Raw genomic sequence first — 21,781 nt, forward strand, 5'->3', positions numbered from 1 at the left:
TATAGGAAGGCCATCCCAGGTAGAAAGGGCCATAGGGACACAAGTCCAGAAGTGATGCTACAACAGAGCAGAGTGGGGGCCGGGCACAGTGGCTCACGCCTGTAACCCCAGCACTTTGGGAGGCTGAGGCAGGTAGATCACCTGAGGTTGGAAGTTCAAGACCAGCCTGGCTAACACGGTAAAACCCCATTTCTACTAAAAATACAAAAAATTAGCTGGGCATGGTGATGTGCGCCTGTAATCCCAGCTACTCAGAAGGCTGAGGCAGGAGAATTGCTTGAACCAAGGAGGCAGAGGTTGCAGTGAACCGAGATCTTGCCAGCCTGGGTGACAAGAGTGAAACTCCGTCTAAAAAAAAAAAAAAAAAAAAGAGCAGAGTGAGTGCGTTAGGGAACGGAAAGCGGTTTGGTAAGTCTGCGGGAGTGGGCGTGCCTGTGCTGCGGAGGGAGAAGGCAGGGCAGGAGGGCATGATGCCCAGCCCAGGTATGGCTTGAAATTTAGATTTTATCCTGCATAATGTTTAGGCTGGGGAGTAGCATGGGGATCTGGGAGGGAAGGGATCGGTGAGATATCTCTGAGGATGGGATCCGCTGGTCGCAGAAGAGAAGCTCACAGTGACTCCCAGGTTTCTGGCTTAGGACAAGGGTGGGGATAGAGGCATAACAGGAGGAAGATAGGGCTTCTGGATGAAGGTGAGAGTCTCAGGTCAGCTTAAGAGGAGGATATGGTGCCTGGAGGAGGCCCAGAGGAAGGTTGTCTAGTAGGTAGATGGGAATCAGGCCTCAGCCGGGCATGGTGGCTCATGCCTATAATCCCAGCACTTTGGGAGGCTGAGGTGGGCAGGTCACGTGAGGTTGGGAGTTTGAGACCATCCTCGCCAACATGGTGAAACCCCGTCTCTACTAAAAATACAAAATTAGCTGGGCATGGTGGCAGGTGCCTGTAATCCCAGCTACTTGGGAGGCTGAGGCAGGAGAATTGCTTGAACCTGGGAGGTGGAGAGTGCAGTGAGCTGAGATCGCGCCATTGCACTCCAGCCTGGGCAACAAGAGCAAAAAACTCCATCTCAAAAAAAAAGAGGTCTTTGGTAGCACCCAATATCTAGTACAACTCTGCATCTTACAGGCTGAGATACAGACTGGGATACTGAGGCCCAGCGAGCAGAAATGGGTTGCCCAAGGTCCACAGGGACTTAGGAGCGGAGCTGACTCCTGGTCTCCTGACTCTAAAGGCTGACCCCCAAGGGATGGCTCTTGAATGATGGTGTTGAGTGACCAGCAGGCAGCCATAGGCAGGGAACTGATGGGAGACGACCTGGTCTCTGCCCCTGGAATTGGGTTGTGAGGTTCACACAGCAAGCAAAATTGAGGTTAGACACAGAGGTTGTCCTGAAGGTCTGGAATGGGTGACCTCAAGGCCAGGGCTAGCGGAATTCTCTCTTTGAAGACAGCTGAACACATTTGTAGACTCAAGTAGTAGCTGCAGGGGGATGGCCAGAATGACCTATGCCCCTTATGCAGTTACTGCGTGACTTCCCAGACGAGCTGAGAGCTGACATTGCTATGCACCTGAATCGGGAGATCCTGCAGCTGCCGCTGTTCGGAGCTGCGAGCAGGGGCTGCCTGCGGGCCCTATCGCTGCACATCAAGACCTCGTTCTGTGCTCCGGGCGAGTACCTCTTGCGCCGTGGGGATGCCCTGCAGGCACACTATTATGTCTGCTCCGGCTCACTTGAGGTGCTCCGAGACAACATGGTGCTGGCCATCCTGGGTGAGGACCCCATCAGCCCCCACTACCTACCCCAGTACCGCCTGCCCCCACCTCCCCTTGAGGACTTGGGAATGGCCAGGATTCTAGGGAATGGGCTACCCCTCGTGGTTACCTACAGTTCCTGCTGAGGAGTACTCTCTTGGTCCCTTCTCCCTAAGACCATCCCCTTTTGAGAATTCCCCTCTGATTCTCCCCTAATCCCTTGGCTATCCCTCAACACGTCAACCCTCCCCGGTGATTGTCCCCCAGCTCAGCTGCTCCTTTCCCATTGCTCCACTTCACAGCTCCATTGACCTTTCCCCAGTGACCTTAAACTCCATTCACCTTTACCCTCTGCCTGACCTGACCCCTCCAGCCACGGTTGATTGTTATCATCCAATTCCATTGACCATTCCTCTAGCCCTACGCACGCCCACTGACTGTCTCCCAACCTCACCAGTCATTCTCCGCTGACCTTTTCCTAACTCTGTCGATCATTTCCACCAATCCCATTGACTGGCCCATCCTTCAAACGCACTGACCACTCCTTAAATCCACTGACCACCTCCAGCTGATATCCTTTTGTTCCCACTGCCCCGGCTGACTGTCCCCATCCCTCATCCACAGGGAAGGGGGACCTGATTGGAGCAGATATCCCTGAGCCGGGGCGGGAGCCTGGGTCGGGAGCAGACCCAAGCTTCGTGCTGAAGACCAGCGCTGACGTGAAAGCTCTGACCTACTGCGGCCTGCAGCAGCTGAGCAGCCAAGGACTGGCTGAAGTCCTGAGGCTCTATCCTGAGTACGGGGCTGCCTTCCGGGCTGGCCTGCCCCGGGATCTCACCTTCAACCTGCGCCAGGGCTCTGACACCAGTGTATGTATACCCCTGATGGCCGCCACCCTTCCAGAGTCCCCTCCTCCAAAGCAGACTTCCCAGCCTGAGAGTCTTGTGTACCTCCCTCCACTCTAAAAACACCATGCCGGAAGCCCAGGCACCCTCCTCCATTGCCCCTTACCTGCTTCACACCTTCCAACCCTGCTGACTCTACATTGGCCATCACCCAGTCCCCTGGCCATCTCTCATCACCGTCTACTTCCAACTCTACCTACTGCCCCACCTCCTGCTGGCCACCCCTCAGCCTCACTCCAGACTCCTTCAAAGGAACCTCCCCCCCCCTTTTTTTTTTTGAAACAGAGTCTCACTGTGTTGCCCAGGCTGGAGTGCAGTGGCGTGATCTCGGCTCACTGCAACCTCCGCCTCTCGAGTTTAAACAATTCTCCTGCCTCAGCCTCTTGAGTAGCTGGGATTACAGGCAGACACCACCATGCCTGGATAATTTCTGTATTTTTAGTAGAGATGGGGTTTCTCCATGTTGGCCAGGCTGGTCTTGAACTCCTGACCTCAAGTGATCCACCTGCCTCGGCCTCCCAAAGTTCTGGGATTACAGGTGTGAGCCACCATGCCTGGCCAGGACCCTCCCTTTGGAAACAACCCCTTCATGTGCTTCTCTTTCAAGCCCCTCTGGACCGGGCATCATCCCCTGGGGCTTCCTCTTCTCTCAACAAATGTCTCCTGAGCCCACTTCATTTTGGGCTCTGGGCCAGGCCTGTATATTACCCCTTGGGCCTTGGTCTTTTGCTGCTTTTCAGTCTCACTTTGCTGTGCAGTGTTTGGTAGTGCCCAAGCTCTAGTACAACTGCATTTTACAGACTGAGATACAGACTGGGATACTGAGGCCCAGCGAGCAGAAATAGGTTGCCCAAGGCCCACAGGGACTTAGGAGCGGAGCTGACTCCTGGTCTCCCTTCTCCCAGTTGAAGGCTGACCCCCAAGGGATGGCTCTACAACTCTAACTCTTGTGTGAGTTAGAGTTGTAGTTTCTGACTCAGTTCCCTGGGAGACTCCACGTTCTTAACCCTGTAACACTGTTGAGTGGGACAGCGGCGGGGGGGGGGGGGGGGGGGGGGGGGGGGGGGGGNGGGGGGGGGGGGGGGGGGGGGGGGGGGGGGGGGGGGGGGGGGGGGGGGGGGGGGGGGGGGGGGGGGGGGGGGGGGGGGGGGGGGGGTGGGGGGGGTTGGGGAGGGTGCTGCGCTGGGGCCGTGGGGAGGCGGGAGTGGGCTTGAACTCTCTCCTCTGTCCTCACAGGGCCTCAGCCGCTTTTCGCGATCCCCTCGCCTCTCCCAGGTAACACCCACTTCCTAGGTGGGGTTGAATTGCCCCGGGGAGAGAGTGAGATGGGGAGCAGCGACCCCTTTTCTGTGGATGGGGAACTGCACCCGCTGGTGAAGGCTCTTACTTAATGAAGGGGTCCGTTGTTCACTGTCCCGAAACATCAGCTGCCCCCTCTGCCCGCAGCCCCGCTCAGAAAGCCTCGGCTCCTCCTCAGACAAGACGCTGCCATCTATCACGGAGGCCGAGAGTGGCGCGGAGCCTGGGGGTGGTCCCAGGCCCCGACGGCCCCTCCTGCTGCCCAACCTCAGCCCAGCGCGGCCTCGGGGCTCCCTGGTCAGCCTTTTGGGCGAGGAGCTGCCCCCATTCTCGGCCCTTGTCTCCTCTCCTTCCTTATCGCCATCCCCGTCCCCTGCCCTGGCTGGCCAGGGCCACAGCCCCTCCCCTCACGGCCCCCCCAGGTGCTCTGCTGCCTGGAAGCCCCCTCAGCTTCTCATTCCCCCACTGGGAACCTTTGGACCTCCGGACCTCAGTCCCCGGTGAGACGCCAGCCTCCCCTGCCATCCCCAAACCCTCACTGGCTTCCAGAACCTTCTCTGGGCTCTATCCCCGGCGTTCCAAACAGTGCTTCATCCCGTCTCCACCCATGTGCCCGCTGCACCCTTCTAACCACAGCTTGCAACCCCAACCCACTTTGACCACTGCTCTTGCTCCACCCGCGGCACTGCTCCCCAGTCCCCCTCTGCCTGCTCTGCTCTGGCCCTTACCCTCACCCCACGGTGCTGATGAGCACTGCCCTGTCCCCAGGATAGTGGATGGCATTGAGGACTCTGGCAGCACAGCTGAGGCCCCTTCATTCCGGTTCAGCAGGAGGCCTGAGCTGCCAAGGCCCCGCTCCCAGGCGCCCCCTACAGGTAAGGACCAACAATGGACTTGAACTCCATCATCCATCTGCCCATACACCTGTACGTCCACCCGTCCATCCATCCCACATGTAGTAGGGGCCTACCATGTGCCAGGTGCCATTCTGGGAATACAGAGATAAAACAGACCCAGCCTGCGCTCTTGGCATGAGTCTAGCAGGGAGACACCTCTGTACACAGATAAACAATTCCAGATGCTAAATACCATGACAGACAAGAACAGGACTCTGTGGTGGAAGAGGAAGGTGCCCACTGGACTTCCTCTTAGAGGAGAGGAGGGGATGCTTTTGCTTTTTTTTTTTTTTTCTTTGAGACTAAGTCTCACTCTGTCGCCTAGGCTGGAGTGCAGTGGCACGATCTCGGCTCACTGCAACCTCTGCCTCCTGGGTTCGATTCTCCTGCCTCAGCCTCCCAAGTAGCTGTTGCCACCATGCCTGGCTAATTTTTCATATTTTTAGTAGAGACGGAGTTTTGCCATGTTAGCCAGGATGTTCTCAATCTCCAGACCTCGTGATCTGCCTGCCTTGGCCTCCCAAAGTGCTGGGATTATAGGCATGAGCCACCACACCCAGCCTGGGGTTGCTTCTTAAAGGATGGGTGGGATGTTGAAGGGTGGAGCAAAACAGTTATTGAGCTGGGCATGGTGGCTCATGCCTGTAGTCCCAGCACTTTTGGAGGCCAAGGAGGGTGGATCACTTGAGGTCAGGAGTGCGAGATCAGCCTGGCCAATATGGTGAAACCCATCTCTACTAAAAATACAAAAATTAGCCAGGTGTGGTGGTGCATGCCTGTAGTCCCAGATACTTGGGAGGCTCAGGTAGGAGAACTGCTTGAACCCGAGAGGTGGAGATTGCAGTGAGCTGAGAGCATACCACTGCACTCCACCCTGGGCAACAGAGCGAGACTCTGTCTCAAAAATAAATAAATAAATAGAGAAGTTGTTGAAAGGCATGAAAACCAAAGAGATGTTGTGTTCAGACACCAAAGAGAAACTCCGTACCAAGATGGGGCGAGGGGGCGGGATGAGACTGGGGAGTTACAGGGGTCTCAAAACCAGGCTAAGGAGTTCAGCCTTCCATCTCACAGACCCTAGAGCTTTGTCTCCCCTGCTCTCCGCCTTCCCAGAGGCAGGAGGGTTCCAGCCCAAGTCATAGGCTCAGGTATTCATGCTCCATGAACTCACCTGCATCTCTTCACCTTGCAGGAACTAGGCCCAGCCCAGAATTGGCCAGTGAGGCCGAGGAGGTGAAGGAAAAGATTTGCCGGCTGAACCAGGAGGTAGGTTGGGGCTTGCTCAGAGATGTGCCTGATATAAGAGCATTTCAGGCCCAGCACAGTGGCTCACTTGATGTCAGGAGTCTGGGACCAGCCTGGCCAACATAAGGAAACCCCATCTCTACCAAAAATACAAATATTAGCTAGGCAGCTGTAGTCCTAAGTACTCGGGAGGCTGAGGCAGGAGAATCACTTGAACCTGGGAGGTGGAGGCTGCAGTGAGCTGAAGTTGTATCACTGTACTCCTGCCTAGGCAACAGCATGAGACTCCCTCTCAAAAAAAAAAAAAAAAAAGAGCAGGCCGGGCGCGGTGGCTCAAGCCTGTAATCCCAGCACTTTGGGAGGCCGAGGCGGGTGGATCACCTGAGTTTGGGAGTTCGAGACCAGCCTGACCAACATGGAGAAACCCAGTCTCTGCTAAAGATACAAAATTAGCCAGGCGTGGTGGTGCATGCATGCCTATAGTCCCAGCTACTTAGGAGGCTGAGGCAGGAAAATTGCTTGAACCTGGGAGGCAGAGGTTGCCGTGAACCAAGATCGCACCATTGCACTCCAGCCTGGGCAACAAGGGCCAAACACTGTCTCAAAAAAAAAAAAAAAAAAAATTCATGCTAGCTAGTTGACCTTGGGCAAGTCTCACAACCACTCTGAATTTAAACTTCCTCATCTAAAATGGGGAAAATAGTAGTATGTACGTCCCAGAGTTTTGAGGATGAAATGAGAATGCACGTGTGCCTGATCCAGTCCCTGGCCAATCATAGGCACTCAGTACTAGTTGGTTCCCTTCCTCCCCAACTGGCTGAGGTTTCCCAGCCTGATAAGAGGATTTCTTCTCCCTCTAACACTGTGGGAGTGTCTCCTGCCCAGGCCCCTTTCCCTTGTCCTTACCCCAGCCATGGGTAATGAGTGCTAAGCAAGTGTAGGGGCAGAGGACAGGGAGGCTGAGAGGCCTTCAAGCCTCGGGGAACTGGATCCAGATGTGCCTATAATCCTAGCACTTTGGGAGGCTGAGGCAGGTGGATCACAAGGTCAGGAGATCAAGATCATCCTGGCTAACATGGTGAAACCCTGTCTCTACTAAAAATACAAAAAATTAGACAGGTGTGGTGGCACATGCTTATAGTCCCAGCCACTTGGGAAGCTGAGGCAGGAGAATCGCTTGAACCTGGGAGGCGGAGGTTGCAGTGAGCTGAGATTGCGCCACTGCACTCCAGCCTGGGTGAAGAGCGAGACTCTGTCTCAAAAAACAAACAAAAACAGATGTCTGAATTGTGTTCAGGAAGAGTCTAGATCCTATATGCTGAGCCTCTGCGTCTGCCTCCTCCCGGAGGGATTTCAGACTTGTCACCACAGAGCAACCAGGCCCAGCCCCCTGGGAGCTGGCCCTCCCTGTGTTCTCATAAACATCGGGTAGCCCAGAGGGGTGGCACCTGAGCTGGTTCATGCCCTGGGGCCTGGGTGGGGCTGGCACATGTTGTGCAAGCTTGAGGGCCAGTCTGCTCAAGGCCTGGGGCCTTCCTCAGTTCTAGACCAGTGTTTCACAAACAAGTATCTATCAGAACTACCTGACAACCTATTAAGGGCAGACTTCTAAGCCTCTCAGGATTTGAAATGTCTGGGGTGGGGCCCAGAAATGTGCATTTTTAAAAGTTTCTCAGTTGATTCTATACTCCCTGAAGTTTGAAAAGCACTGACAGAGACCCTTGAGCTTGTGCGATGGAATCAGCTAAGAATAAGGCTGTGCCTTCACAGATGTATGGCCTCTTGGAGCATTTTTCGACATCTTGGAAGAGCTCATGCACGTGTGTGTGTTGGGGGGAGGGGGGCGGGGATAGCAATATCTGCTGCCCCAAATCCTTTGTGGAAAGAGACTGAGGCATTTTACATGTAGGCAAAAAGAACCCTCGTCCTGCTTTCTTCCCAGGGTGGCCATGAGCAGAAAGTGGCTGCGAAAGAGCTTTGTGAACTGGAGCGGGGGGGTGCACCTGGCTATTACTGTGGCACCTGTGAAACAACTCAATGTGTTTTCAACAGATCTGTCGTCTCAATCAGGAGGTGTCTCAGCTTAGCCGGGAGCTGCGGCATATCATGGGCCTGTTGCAGGCCAGGCTGGGTCCCCCAGGCCACGCAGCAGGCTCCGCGTGGACCCCAGCCTCTCCTTGTCCGCAGCTGAGGCCACCATGCCTCTCCCCTTGTGCATCCAGATCACCACCCAGCCTCCAGGATACTACGCTTGCTGAAGTTCACCCCCCAGCCAGTATGGGGACCATGGAGACAGGGACTGTGCCGCTGGACTCAAGACCTTCCATATTGCCTCCCTACCCCCCAGAGCCCCACCCTCTGGGACCCTCTCCAATGCCAGAGGCCTCACCCCCAACCCCAAGCCTCATGAGGCGCAGTTTCCAGTCCAGGTCAGACACGTTCCACTGACCCTGGCCCAGGGCCCAGGCCTGTCGGGGGTGGGCACTGCTGCTCACCATTCTGGGAGGACCTGGGCCCCTTGGCCTCCTGCCTTGGGGTCAGCAGCCACCAGCTGGCCTGGTTGGCTCTGGATTTCTGGACTTTTCAACCAAGCCTGGTTACCTCTGATGCTATTCCCTTTTCTAAGCCTTCCCCAACCAGCCCCTCTGTGAGGGGAGCCACCTGAGGGCTGTGGAACCCAGCAAGCATGAGATGAACCGCAGTGCCCATTGGACTGGGCAGATGAGATCCTACTTTCTCCCCAGGACCTGGAGGCAGGTAGAGATGGGGAGCAGAGGGGATGGGCAAGGGACCCAGCTCCAGCCTGGGACATGAAGGCAAGACCAGGCAGGATCATAGCAAGTGAGACAGGTTGCAGGATTTAGCCTGGAGATAGCTTAGTGATATTGTGGGGTCTTCTGTCTCAGCCCCTGGGTCTCTGCTGAAGACCTTAAGAGCGATGTTACTGGCTAAGTGCTATGGCTCTCGCCTGTAATCCCAGCACTTTGGGAGGCCGAGGCGGGTGGATCACCTGAGGTTGGGAGTTTGAGACCAGCCTGACCAACACGGGGAAACCCCATCTCTACTAAAAATACAAAATTAGCCAGGTGTGGTGGCACATGCCTATAATCCCAGCTACTCAGGAGGCTGAGGCAGGAGAATTGCTTGAACCTGGGAGGCAGAGGTTGTGGTGAGCTGAGATCACTCCATTGCACTCCAGCCTGGGCAACAAGAGCAAAACTCCATCTCAAAAAAAAAAAAAAAAGTTAGCCAGGCATGGTGGCACAAGCCTGTAGTCCCAGCTACTCTCAAGGCTGAGACAGAAGAATCATTTGAACCCAGGAGGCAGAGGTTATAGAGATCACACCACTGTACTCCAGCCTGGATGACACAGCAAGAATCCATCTCAAAAAAAGAAAAAAAAAAGAGAGGTTATATAGGAATCCAGATATTCCAGTTTCTCTAAAAAATGTAGCACTGGACACAGTGGCTCATCCCTGTAATGCCAACACTTTGGGTGGGAGAGGTGGGAGAATCGCTTGAGCCCATGAGTTTGAGAGCCACCTGGGCAACACAGTGAGACCCCGTCTCCATAAAAATATTTTTTGGGCCGGGCATGGTGGCTCACGCCTGTAATCCCAGCACTTTGGGAGGCCAAGGCAGGCTGATCATCTGAGGTCATGAGTTCGAAACCAGCCTGACCAACATAGAGAAACCCCGTCTATACTGAAAATACAAAATTAGCTGGGAATGGTGGCACATGGCTGTAATCTCAGCTACTTGGGAGGATTAGGCAGGAGAATCGCTTGAACTCAGGAGGTGGAGGTTGTGGTGAGTCGAGATTGTGCCATTGCACTTCAGCCTGGGCAACAAGAGCAAAACTTCATCCAAAAAAAAATAAAAACTTTTTTGCCAGACGTGGTGGCTCACTCCCAGCACTTTGGGAGGCCGAGGTGGGTGGATCACAGGTCAGGAGTTCAAGACCACCCTGGCCAAGATGGTGAAACCCCATCTTTATTTTAAAAAAAAAAAAAAAAGAGAGAGAGAAAAAAAAAATTTTTTTTTTTAATTAGCCAGGTGTGGTGGTGCATGCCTGTGGTTCCAGCGACTCCAGAAGCTGAGGTGGATGACTTGAACCCAGCCTGGGCAACATAGCAAACCCCCCCACCCCGCACCATGCCCCATCTCTATAAAAATAAAAAATTAGCCAGGTGTAGTGTGTGTCTGTGGTCCCAACTACTCCGGAGGCTGAGGTGGGAGGATCACTTGAGCCCAGGAGGTTGAGGCTGCAGTGAGCATTGATCACACCACTGCATTCCAGCCTGGGTGATAGAGTGAGACCCTGCCTCAAAACCAAAAAACAAACAAAAAACCCAGGACATCTGGCTACCATGGGCCAACATTCCATCTGGCAATAATTGAAATCAGCAGGGGCCAAGTGGCCACTGTCCTCCTTAATGGGATCTGCTCTGCGCCCTACTTCGCAGTCACCACTTGCAGTCAAGAGTTTCATGATCATCTCCCAACACCCGGCTAGCTTCCCTTGTTTGAAACTTTTGTCTGGTCTCTATAGGTATTTGAGTTCCCAAAACTTGAGTGTCCATCAGAACTACCTGAGATCCCATTAAAATGCAGATTCTGCCAGGACAGTGGCTCAAAAATAAATAAATAAATAAAAAGTAGATTCCTGGGCCTCACCCAATGTGGAATGTCTGGGGTGGAGCCCACGGGTGGAGTTGCAACCCCCGCCTCCTTACCTAAGAGTCTGTTCCCAGGTCCCTGTGCCTAACAGGTGCTTTTGGGGCCCAGTAGTGTCTGCTTCTACTCCTAGGCATTAGTCTGGCAACATCTCTGTTTCTGTCTCTCTGCAGGCTGTCTCTCAAGCTGGTCTCTGCTGCTGCTAGCAACTCAAAAATCCCAACAGCACGACCTATCCCTCCCCTGACCCCCAGACCTCTGCCAAGCCTGTTCTCCCCCATGACAACGTGGTCTCACTCAGGGCCTAGACGGCTCCAAAACTTACCCAGATCTCCAGCTCTCCTCCACCACCCAACATCTTGGGCTCACTTTTGGATAGAAAATAAAGTCTTTATTTTTGTAGTTATTGGCTCTGGGTGTATCTGGGGGTTAGTCTGAGAGTCCCAGGGCTTTGGAGGAGCAACACAGCAATCACTCCCCACTCCCACCACCCCTCACCCCTGCTGTACCCCAGGGCCCCGTTGCTATCTCTAGGAAGGGCAGAGGCACCAGCCAATCTATTTGGCACCACATTCACACCACCAGGGACCCCAGAAATGAGGGAGAAACCTTAATTAGTCACTATGGGCCTGTTATATTCCCTTCTCCCCTGTGCCTCAGTCATAGCCACAGAAACACACAATCTATGGGAAGGACAGTCCTGGCTCAGGCCCACCCCCAGCTTTGGAAAGGAGGGCCCAGGGACTATCCATCCTTCCTGTGTAAGGAACTGTTGCAGAGCTGGGTATGGAAGCGGGGCTGGGGGAAGAGCTAGCCTGTCACCAGCCAAAGCCTGCTAGGAATCCCACTCTGCCCCATCCACTCTGTCCTTCCAACAAGCCCTCTTCCCTCTTCCCTTTCACCTCTCTCGTGATCACCGACACGGGAGTGGGGATTGTGTGTTATGGATGTAAGAAAGAGACACCCTGCTGACCAGATGGGACTAGATGTGGGCACAGTGTTGTGGCAGGTTGTCCCAGAGAGGTCGATTCTCCAGCTGAGGCTCCAGGATATGCCTGGTGTTGGCCAGTACTACAGGCACAGTGGCCACAGCTGTCTCCAGTGAGCTTTGATTCCACACAGGTTTTCAGTAGTGTCCCTGGAGGGTAACATGCAAAGGAAGAGGAGGTACTAGTCTGTGTTGAGAGGTAAGGGTGAGCGGAATCAGGAGCCGGCCCAATCTATATTCAGAGGAGCAGAATAAGCAAATAGTCCTGATCCATATGGGGAGGTACAGAGCGGGGGTGGTTCTAGTCTTTATTTTCGGATGGAGAGGGCCGATGCAGAGGTTGTCCAGCTCTATATTCCGCGTCAGAGAGAAGAGCTGACCCTGGATGGGAGCAGGGGAAGGCTGGGAGCAGGGGAAGGCAGAGGCGGAGATGGTCTTTGCGCCGGCCCCCACACACACCAAGTAGGGGGTGGTGGCAGAAGCTCTCCCTTTGATCTCACCCAGCATCCTGCAGAGAACCCTTCCTACAGCTTTTCATCGCTTTCATCGCCTTCCCCATCACAGAGGCCCCCAGCAATCGGGCTTCCCAAGCTGACTTGGCCGGAAAGCGCAGACAGGGGCTTCTCCAGATCAGCGAGTTTACAGGACTGGTCCACGCAGCCTTGCGTGCATGTTCATTCGCACCATGTTTTTCCTTTCCCAATTCCGCACACACAGTCCTCTGCCTTCTTCCACCTCTCCACCACCCGCCTTCCCTCGGGCATCCGGAACCGGCGGTGACGCGGGTGGCAGGCTTGGCCTTAAAAAGTTCCCGGCCATAGGCCGGGCGCGGTGGCTCTGGCCTGTAATCTCAGCACTTTGGGACGCCGAAGAGGGCGGATCACCCGAAGTCGGGAGTTCAAGACCAGCCTGGCCAAGATGGTGAAACCCCGTCTCTACCAAAAATACAAAATTAGCCGAGAGTGGTGGTGCATGGCTTTCATCCCAGCTACTCGGGAGGCTGAGGCAGGAGAATCGCTTGAACCCGGGAGGCAGAGGTTGCAGTGAGCCGAGATCGCGCCACTGCACTCCAGCCTGGGCGACAGACTGAGACTCCTCAAAATAAAAAAAAATTCCCGGCCGGGCTCCGCCTCGCAGTCAGCCGGCTCCACCGTAAGCCCAAGTTCCAGGCTGCCGCCGACTCCTCCCAGCGTTGCGAACTACAAGTCCCGCCATCTCTCGCGCGCGCCCTCCAGCCACTCCCGCGTTCCTACCGGCGCCTCTGGGTAGGTCGGCCAAGGGTGCCTTCCATTGGTCTCTCCGCCCTGTCAATCACCTGGGGAGTATTGAGGGGCGGGACGGAGGTGGAGATCCGGATCCGGAGCGGCTGAAAGGCGGAAGTGGAGGCCGGAGCCTGGGACACCGCCGGGGGGGGAAAAGAAGCGGAGCCCGTCCGAGCCCCGGCCCCAAGTAACGCCGCCGTCCCGGAGCCGCCGTGAGTATGTCTGTCCCCGGACCTGGTGTCTCGCCTGCGTTGAAGCATCTCCAGGGCAGCCCTTACTCCCCACCCAGCCCGTTTAGGGGGATACTGACCCCTCCCCCGACCCGTAGCCCCCTCCTAAGGGGTTCCCCAGGCGTCGGGCCAAAGGAGCGGGGGAGCTTCTTTCTTTAGCTTACCTGCCTTTCGTGAGCCTTAAGGAAACCCGTATGACTGTTCTCTGGCCTGTCCATTCTAGTTGTGGGAGAGACGAACCCTAAGTTCCGCTCCCCTTGCTCCCAGAATCGAAGGATCTTTGCCAGGTGTGAAGGAACCTGTCCTTCTTGTCTTTTAGAAGTGACGGGGAGTGCTGTCTGTCGCCGTTTTCCTTCCTCCTGTCCCACAAAACCAGTTGTCCCATCCAGCCCTAGAGGAATATCTCGATTTCCTATGGGGGAGGGGGGTCGTCTGGGTGAGACCGTTCCACACGCACAGAAGTGTATTTGCGTTCCCACAACTCCTTACTTCCCTCTTTCCTCAAGCCAGAAAACCAACCAGGACCTCAGAGTTAAAAGTCTGGGTCACTTAGTAGGAATGAGCTGTTTTCTTGCTTTGCCCCTTCTGTCTCCCAGCCCTGTTCTCTAGTTATGTTGTTCTCTGAGTGTCTCTCTCTTTCTGCCCCTGAAGAATTTAGCTGAGGTTTGCTCAATCCTAGCTACAGATCACAGATCAGGGTGGATATGCCCATTCATTATCTTCTCTCCCCTCCCCCCTTGCTCCAGACTCAGCTCTGTCTTCCCAGAGCACGTGAGTGGTTTCCAAGCCGCCTCAAAGGGACTGCTTCTGGGACTGCTGTCCGTGTGTCTATAGGCAGGAGAATAAGACCCAAAATGAGGAGTCTGGAATTGAAGAATCATCCCTTTCCCACTTCCAGACATACACACATAAACCACCCTGAGCAACAGGTCCATGCCACGCTGCTCTCTAATCCCTTCTGGGCTTGGACTTATTACTGAGGACTAAGTCAAGATCCCACTGGCAGTTCTGGGACCTGACTTGTAGTCTAAGGAATTCCCACACATGCCAGAAAGTGCAGGTTCCCTCAACCGTATTGACTGTGATTCCTGTCTGCTGCTTGGGGCTTAGGTGTGTGAAATAGCTGCTGTCTGTGACCAAGCTTTGTTATGTGGCCAAAGTACAGGCTGGAGACTGTACCTTAATGAGGAGTAGCCTAGCTCTGAGGCCATGACTGACCCTTGCTATCTACAGTGGAGGAAGGGACGGGGAGCCATGCAGTCCGTGGGAATGTCTGTAGCTCTTCAGTTTCTGACCTACCTTTACCACCCTCTCGTGCCGCTTAAAAGTGCTGTTTTTTGGCATTGAAGTGTTTTTGAGTACTTCTGGACAGTCGCTAGTGTCTGATTTCTACAGTCTTGGAGTAGACCTAGGACTTATTTCACCTTCCCCCAGCACCCCCCCTTCCCCCCTGCTGGAGTGCAGTGGCCCCATCTCAGCTCACTGCAACCTCCACCTCCCAGGTTTAAGCAAGTCTCTGCCTCAGCCTCCCGAGTAGCTGGGATTACAGGCGCATGCCACCATACCGGCTAACTTTTGTGTTTTTAGTAGAGACAGGGTTTCACCATGATGGCCAGGCTGGTCTTGAACTCCTGACCTCATGATCCGCCTGCCTTGGCCTCCAAAAGTGCTGGGAGTACAGGCGTGAGCTACTGCACCCAGCCTACTTATTTCACTTTTTATTGGACAACAGAAGCCTTCCTTAGTAGGGTCAACAGCTGTATCACAAGCTCTTCATCTGTGTGGGTTCCTTGGGGGCTTATTGGAGACTTCAGCCAATCTAGTTTTTCTGATCTGGTCAGCCTGGGCATCTGAGGGGCAGGGCCGGAGAGGCCTGACTGTTCACTGGCCATTGGTCTCTGACCAGACTTAGGTCTTCAGGAGTGGACCATGGTTTGTCACTCTTCAGGAGTCCTGGGATGAGACTGACCAGCCTTCTGAGGAGACCTTTTTTCCTTTGTCTGGACATGCTCCTCCAGCTCTGACTCTGAAATGATTTTTTTTGGTTTAATTTTTCTTTTGAGATGGAGTCTTGCTCTGTCTCCGAGGCTGGAGCGCAGTGGCATGATCTCCGCTCACTGCAACCTCCACCTCCTGAGTTCAAGGGCTTCTCCTGCCTCAGCCTCCCAAGTAGCTGGGATTACAGGTGTGTGCTACCACGCCCGGCTAATTTTTGTATTTTTAGTAGAGATAGGGTTTTGCCATGTTGGCCAGGCTGATCTCGAGCTCCTGACCTCAGGTGATCCACTAGCCTCAGCCTCCCAAAGTCCTGGGATGACAGGCATGAGCCACTGTACCTGGCCTGAAATGACTTTTGAAGGGGAAGCGCTGTCATTTAGAGAGATGAGGAAGGCCCCAGTGCTTTGGGAGGGTATGCAGCTGCTTCTGGCATCCAGAAATTATAGTCGGAGCAAAGGTCTGACTGCTTGGCAGAAAGAGCAATGGCTCTGTGTGTGACAGAAACCCCTCCTTTCTGATGCTGTTCCTCTCTGCCCTCTTGCCTCTCATGATTAGTGGGCTGTTAAACTGTAGAGGGGTGGTAACACTAATTTTTAAAAATCATTTTAAAGTTACAAAGTTATTTTCATACATATTCCTCACAGGTACCCTGGGAATAGTGAGATTTGTTTCCCCACTTGTTTTTAATTTTTGTTACTTTTTTTTTTTTTTTTTTTTTTTTTTTTTTTTTTTTTTTTTTTTTTTTTTTGAGTAAGATAATGCAAGTATGTGTTCCTGCTTTAGAGAACATGCTAAAGGAACGTAAGTAGCTTGCCTAAGGTCATGCATTTAGAAATTGGTAGAGCTGGAGCTGGGATTTGGGGTCAGATGTGACCTTATCTTTTAACAGTGGGCCTTCTTTGGCCTGGTTTGTTTGCTAAATGAATGAACATGCAGGGTGAGTGCGCTGCAGCACAAGGGCAGACTGTTAACCCTTTAGCCCTCCTCATCGTTGGCCCACCTCTCTTCTCGTTTTCTTCCCCCACCTCCACCCAAACTCCTGTCTTCTCTCTTGACCCCTTTCTTCTCTGCGTCTGAGGACCAAGACAGTTAGGAGTCCCAAGTCAGTCCTCTTCAGCGCCTGAGAGCTTGCTGACATCTGCATGCCATTAATTTTTTGGCAACCTGGAAGTCTTAATGGCTAGAAAATGAAAGTCAAAGTGAGTGAACTCAGGGGTCCCTCTGGGCAGGGTTGAGGGGGAACCAGCAGAGGAGGCCTCTGATTAGTCCTGTTTCCCCACTAATACTGCCTGCTGATTGCAAGTGGGAAGATGTGGCTGGCCACCAGGAGCTCTTGTCACTAGAATTTACATGGAAACAGAGCAAGATCATACATTTTTTTGTTTTTGTTTTTGTTTTTTTTTTGAGACAGAGTCTTGCTTTTGTTGCCCAGGCTGGAGGGCAGTGGTGTGATTGGCTCACTGCAACCTCCACCTCCCTGGTTCAAGCAGTTCTCCTGCCTCAGCCTCCTAAGTAGCTGGGATTACAGATGCACGCCACCACGCCCAGCTAGTTTTTGTATTTTTAATAGAGATGAGGTTTCTCCATGTTGGCCAGGCTGGTCTCAAACTCCTGACCTTGTGATCTGCCCTCCTTGGCCTTCCAAAGTGCTGGGATTACAGCATGAGCCACCGTGCCCGGCCAAGAGCATACATTTAAATTCAGCCCACCAGGCAAGTACTTTTTTTACTTCCTGCCCTTCCCCAGGAAACAGGCAGTGTGGTAGGATGGAAGGCACTAGAACTTTAGAGGCAGTTGGACCTGAGTTCTCATCCCAACTCCCCCACTTATCAGTTGTGTGACCTTGGGCTTGTTACATGACCTCACTGAGTCTATGTTTCTGCCAGTAAAATGGGGATGCTAAATACCTTGCAGAATTAGGAACAGGGAAAGGAGCTAGTCCAGTGCTGGCACAGACTAGAAAATAGCTTTTGCCTCTGACGGGTGGATAGGGGTTTGAAGGTAAATCATAAAATCATAATTCACTTCTTTCTTTTCATTTTTTTTTTTTTTTTTTTTTTTGAGACAGAGTCTCATTGTGCCACCCAGGCTGGAGTGCAGTGTGTGATCTCGGCTCACTGCGTCCTCCACCTCCTGGGTTCAAGCGATTTTCCTGCCTCAGCTTCCCAAGTAGCTGGGACTACAGGCGCGAACCACCACGCCCAGCTAATTTTTATATTTTTAGTAGAGATGGGGTTTCACCATGTTGGCCGGGATTGTCTCCTAACTCTGGACTTCAGGTGATCCGCCCACCTTGGCCTCCCAAAGTGCTGGGATTACAGGTGTGAGCCACTGTGCCTGGCCCTAATTTTTGTATTTTGAGTAGAGATGGGGTTTCTCCATGTTGATCAGACCTCCTGACCTCAGGTAATCGCGACCAGCCTTGACAGTGATTCTGATTCAACATTTGTACCAAATATATGCTGGGGCCTGGTGCAGTGTCTCATGCCCATAATCACAGCACTTCAAGAGGATCACTTGATCCCAGGAGTCCAAGACCAGCCTGGGTTCAGGGGCATGGTGGATCTGGCCTGTGATCCTAGCACTATGTGGTGTTTTTGTTTTTTTTTTTGAAACAGAGTCTTGCTCTGTCGCCCAGGCTGTAGTGCAGTGGCTCAATCTCAGCTCACAGCATCCTCTCCCGCCCAGGTTCAAGCAATTCCCCTGCCTCAGCCTCCTGAGTTCCTGAGTAACTGGGACTACAGGTGCACACCACCACACCCGGCTAATTTTTTTTTTTGTATTTTGGTAGAGATGGGGTTTCATCATGTTGGCCAGGATGGTCTCCATCTCCTGACCTCATGATCCGCCTGCCTCAGCCTCCCAAAGCACTGGGATTACAGGCATGAGCCACTGCGCCCAGCTAATCCTAGCACTTTGGAAGGCCAAGGCAGATGGATCCCCCGAGGTCAGGAGTTTGAGACCAGCCTGGCCAATATGGTAAAACCCTGTCTCTACTAAAAATACAAAAATTAGGCGTGTTGGCACATGCCTGTAATTCCAACTACTTGGGAGACTGAGGCAGGAACCTGGGAGGCATTTGAACCTTGGAGACAGATGTTGCGGTGAGCCACGATTGTGCCACTGCATTCTAGCCTGGGCGATAGAGCAAGATTCCATCTCAGAAGAAAAGAAAAGACCAGCCTGGGCTTCATAATGAGACCCAATCTCTAAAACAAAAACAAAATGTCTGCTGGGATGCTTTGTACTTTGCTTGATGGTTTCACAAATTGTCTCATTTCATAGACATTGAACAGAATTGATGTGGGTTGAATTCCCATTTTACAGAAGAGAACACTGCCACTTCAGTCTTACTCAGTGGTAAGCATTTTAATATTTAAAAAGTCCTGCAGCTACTATAGATTAGAATGCAAAGTTTGCATGAATTGAAGCTAAAACAGGAAACTTTAAGATAATTTTTTTCTTGGGACAGGGCCTCTCTCATTCAGGCTGGAGTGCAGTGGTATGATCACCGCTTACGGCAGCCTTGACCTCCTGGTCCCAAGTGATCCTCCCACCTCAGCCTCCTGAATAGCTGGGACTGTAGGCGTGTACCACCATGCCTGGCTAGTTTTTGTATTTTTAGGACAGACAGGGTTTTGCCTTGTTGCCCAAGATGGTCTCAGAATTCCTGGGCTGAAGTCATCCTCCTACCTTGGCCTCCCAAAGTGCTGGGATTATAGGCATGAGCTACTGCACCTGGCCAAAGACAATATTTTGGTTGTAGCCAGCTGCTTTGGGTTCAACTCTTAAATTCCTGGGAGATTCCTCTCCCCTGACTTGAGTCAAGGGTACATTTTTGGGGCTGTTTGAGAAGCACTGCTTTAGGTAGAATTTATAAACTAGGACATTCCAAAATCCAGGTAATCGTGATTTCAGGAACCTTGGCAAAGGAGAATTGAAATATTTTTGGAGTCCTCTGCATTAATACCTTGGTATTGTAAGAGATTAGTTTTCCAAGCAAATAGTCCCATCCTCTAAATATAAGAACAGTAATATAAATAAAAGCTAAACTTTTATTTTTGTCAAGTGCCAGGCACTCTTCTGAACCCTAAGCATGTGTCGACTCCTTTAATCCTCCAACAATCCCAGGAGGTAGGTTCCATGTTTAATCCCCATGTTGGAGTTGGGGGCTATGTAGTGATGGCAGAGAAGGTGTCACTATTCAGTACAGCATCTCTGACCTATCTTTGGGCTAAATGCCTACTGTTCACTTGCCTTGAAGGATCTTCTCCACCTAATGTGCCTGGAAACTGCATCTTCCTACTTTTCTCTCGAAGCTCAGTTTGAATGCCATGTCCTGTCAAGCCTTCCTTGCCCCAAATAGGCTGAGGGCTTTTCTCCTACATGGGCTTTCTTCTCACTGCTTTCTTATTCCTTGTCTGCCTCACTCTCTAGTGTATGAGCCCTTAAGGGCACAGATCGGGTCCTGTTTCATCTTTGTGTGTTTAGGGCCTAGTATGACGCTCAGCATAGTAGGCCCCCTGCTGCTGAAGTTGTTAAAGGAGAGGGTAGACATTCAAACCTACCCTTGAAGGAAACACCAAACACCTGCCCACTTCTTTTTTATTTTTTTTTTGAGACAGTGGCTTGCCCTATTGCCCAGGCTGGAGTGCAATGGCGCGATCTCGGCTCATTACAACCTCCGTCTCCCTGTGACCTCCGCCTCCCAGGTTGGAGTGATTCTACTGCCTCAGCCTCCCAAGTAGCTGGGATTACAGGCATGTGCATGTGCCACCACGCTCAGCTAATTTTTTGTATCTTTAGTAGAGACGGGGTTTCACCATGTTGGGCAGGCTGGTCTCAAACTCCTGACCTTGTTATCCGCCCCACCTCAGCCTTCCAAACTGCTGGGTTTACAGGCGTGAGCCACTGTGCCCAGCCTCGCCCACTTCTTTTAACACACACTTTCCTTCCTTCACACGCTTTGGATATCTTGAACCTAGGATTCAAACTTACGTCCATCTGAGCCTCCAGCTTGAGCCATGTCTTTGGTTCATCCCCCAGAAAGTTGCTCACAAACGAATAGGAAAACAGGTCAGTAGAATGAATGTTAGAGTACAGATGACAGGGAGCAGGTCACAAACTCAATTTTCAGAAGTTAAGACTCCAAATCTCCATTTCTGGTGAAGGGTTTAGTGGGATAATGAGGGCGTGGCCCTGACTAGCTGCAGTCCTGCTGACTGGCTTTTGCCATATGTGTGTCTGAGGGCAGAGCCACCAGGCTTCTGCAGCTCTGTGTGGTGAGGCATCGACCCCAGGCCAGTACTTAACAGGGCTCAGTGAAAGTGAATTTCCCTCTGCCTGTGGGTGCTGTTCTCCATGTCTGCACAAGGCTCGTTCCTGAGTGAAGGTGGCATAAGAAACTGGTGACAGCAGCTGTTCAGACCAGTGGTGTGAGCAGCCCTCTCATGTGTATTCCACAGATGGGGTCTTTAAAATTCCGTGATCCTGTGCCTGCAGTGCTTGGATATCCTCTGCTCACCTTGAGGCCGGTCTCTTGTTGTTGCCGTTCTTGTTGTTGAGACAGATTCTTGCTGTGTTGCCCAGGTTGGGGTGTAGTGGTGCAGCCTCAATTCACTGCAGCCTTAACTGCCTGGGCTCAAGTGATCCTCCTACCTCAGCCTCCCAAGTAGCTGAGACTACAGGTATACACCACTATGCCTGGCTAATTTTTTTTTTTTTTTTTTAGACGGAGTCTCGCTCTGGCACCTGGGCTGGAGTACTGTGGTGCAATCTTGGCTCACCACAACCTCCGCCTCCTGGGTTCAAGTGATTCTTGTACCTTAGCCTCCCGAGTAGCTGGGATTACAGGTGCCTGCCATCATGCCCAGCCAATTTTTATATTTTTAGCAGAGACGGGGTTTCACCGTGTTGACCAGGCTGGTCTTGAATTCCTGACCTCAAGTGACCCACCCGCCTTGGCCTCTCAAAGTTCTGGGATAATAAGCGTGAGCCACCACACCCAGCCCTAGCTAATTTTTTATTTTTTTTGGAGAGACGTGGTCTCCCTATGTTGCTGAGGCTTAATAAACTTACTTTTTAAGAATAGTTTTAGAAAAATTACGAAGATAGTACAGAGAGTTTTCTCACAATCCCCCACATCCAATTTCCCCATTAACATTTTATATTAGTATGTATTTACATTAAAGTCCGTCCTTTATTCAGGTGTTCTTAGGTTTTTACCTGATGTCCTTTTACTGCCCCAGGACCCCACATTACTTTATTCGTCATCTCCTTAGGCTCCACTTGGCTATGCCAGTTTCTCAGACTTTTCTTGTTTTTTATGACATTGACAGTTTTGAGGAATGCTGGGCAGGCATCCAAAGAGGATTTCAGCCAGGCGCAGTGGCTCACACCTGTAATCCCAGCACTTTGGGAGACCGAGGTTGGCGGATCATTTGAAGTCAGGAGTTTGAGACCAGCCTGACCGACATAGTAAAACTCTGTCTCTACTAAAAATATAAAAATTGGCCAGGTGTGATGGTGG

At 52.4% G+C, this 21,781-nt stretch overlaps 2 protein-coding genes across 4 annotated transcripts in view; both read left to right on the forward strand.

Annotated features, from left to right (window-relative positions):
* Positions 1 to 11,176, forward strand: part of KCNH4 (potassium voltage-gated channel subfamily H member 4) — a 28,333-nt gene extending 17,157 nt beyond the window's left edge. For 2 of the 3 annotated variants that reach the window (XM_037731656.1, XM_037731658.1), the window contains exons 12-19: positions 1,521 to 1,770; positions 2,377 to 2,621; positions 3,894 to 3,932; positions 4,104 to 4,456; positions 4,725 to 4,831; positions 6,045 to 6,118; positions 8,150 to 8,854; positions 10,948 to 11,176. In XM_037731656.1, coding sequence (XP_037587584.1) covers positions 1,521 to 1,770; positions 2,377 to 2,621; positions 3,894 to 3,932; positions 4,104 to 4,456; positions 4,725 to 4,831; positions 6,045 to 6,118; positions 8,150 to 8,545 — 1,464 coding nt within the window. In that variant the 3' untranslated portion in view covers positions 8,546 to 8,854; positions 10,948 to 11,176. The remainder of the gene's footprint in view (positions 1 to 1,520; positions 1,771 to 2,376; positions 2,622 to 3,893; positions 3,933 to 4,103; positions 4,457 to 4,724; positions 4,832 to 6,044; positions 6,119 to 8,149; positions 8,855 to 10,947) is intronic. The other variant, XM_037731657.1, reaches the window with a different exon arrangement.
* Positions 11,177 to 13,087: 1,911 nt separating this feature from the next.
* Positions 13,088 to 21,781, forward strand: part of RAB5C (RAB5C, member RAS oncogene family) — a 31,362-nt gene continuing 22,668 nt past the window's right edge. Inside the window, exon 1 of the mRNA XM_017509424.1 lies at positions 13,088 to 13,236. The gene's annotated coding sequence lies outside the window, so the exon portion shown is untranslated. The remainder of the gene's footprint in view (positions 13,237 to 21,781) is intronic.

Source organism: Cebus imitator, unplaced genomic scaffold (genome assembly GCF_001604975.1).
Source record: "Cebus imitator isolate Cc_AM_T3 unplaced genomic scaffold, Cebus_imitator-1.0 Scaffold415, whole genome shotgun sequence".
In the NCBI taxonomy this organism is placed as follows: domain Eukaryota; kingdom Metazoa; phylum Chordata; class Mammalia; order Primates; family Cebidae; genus Cebus; species Cebus imitator.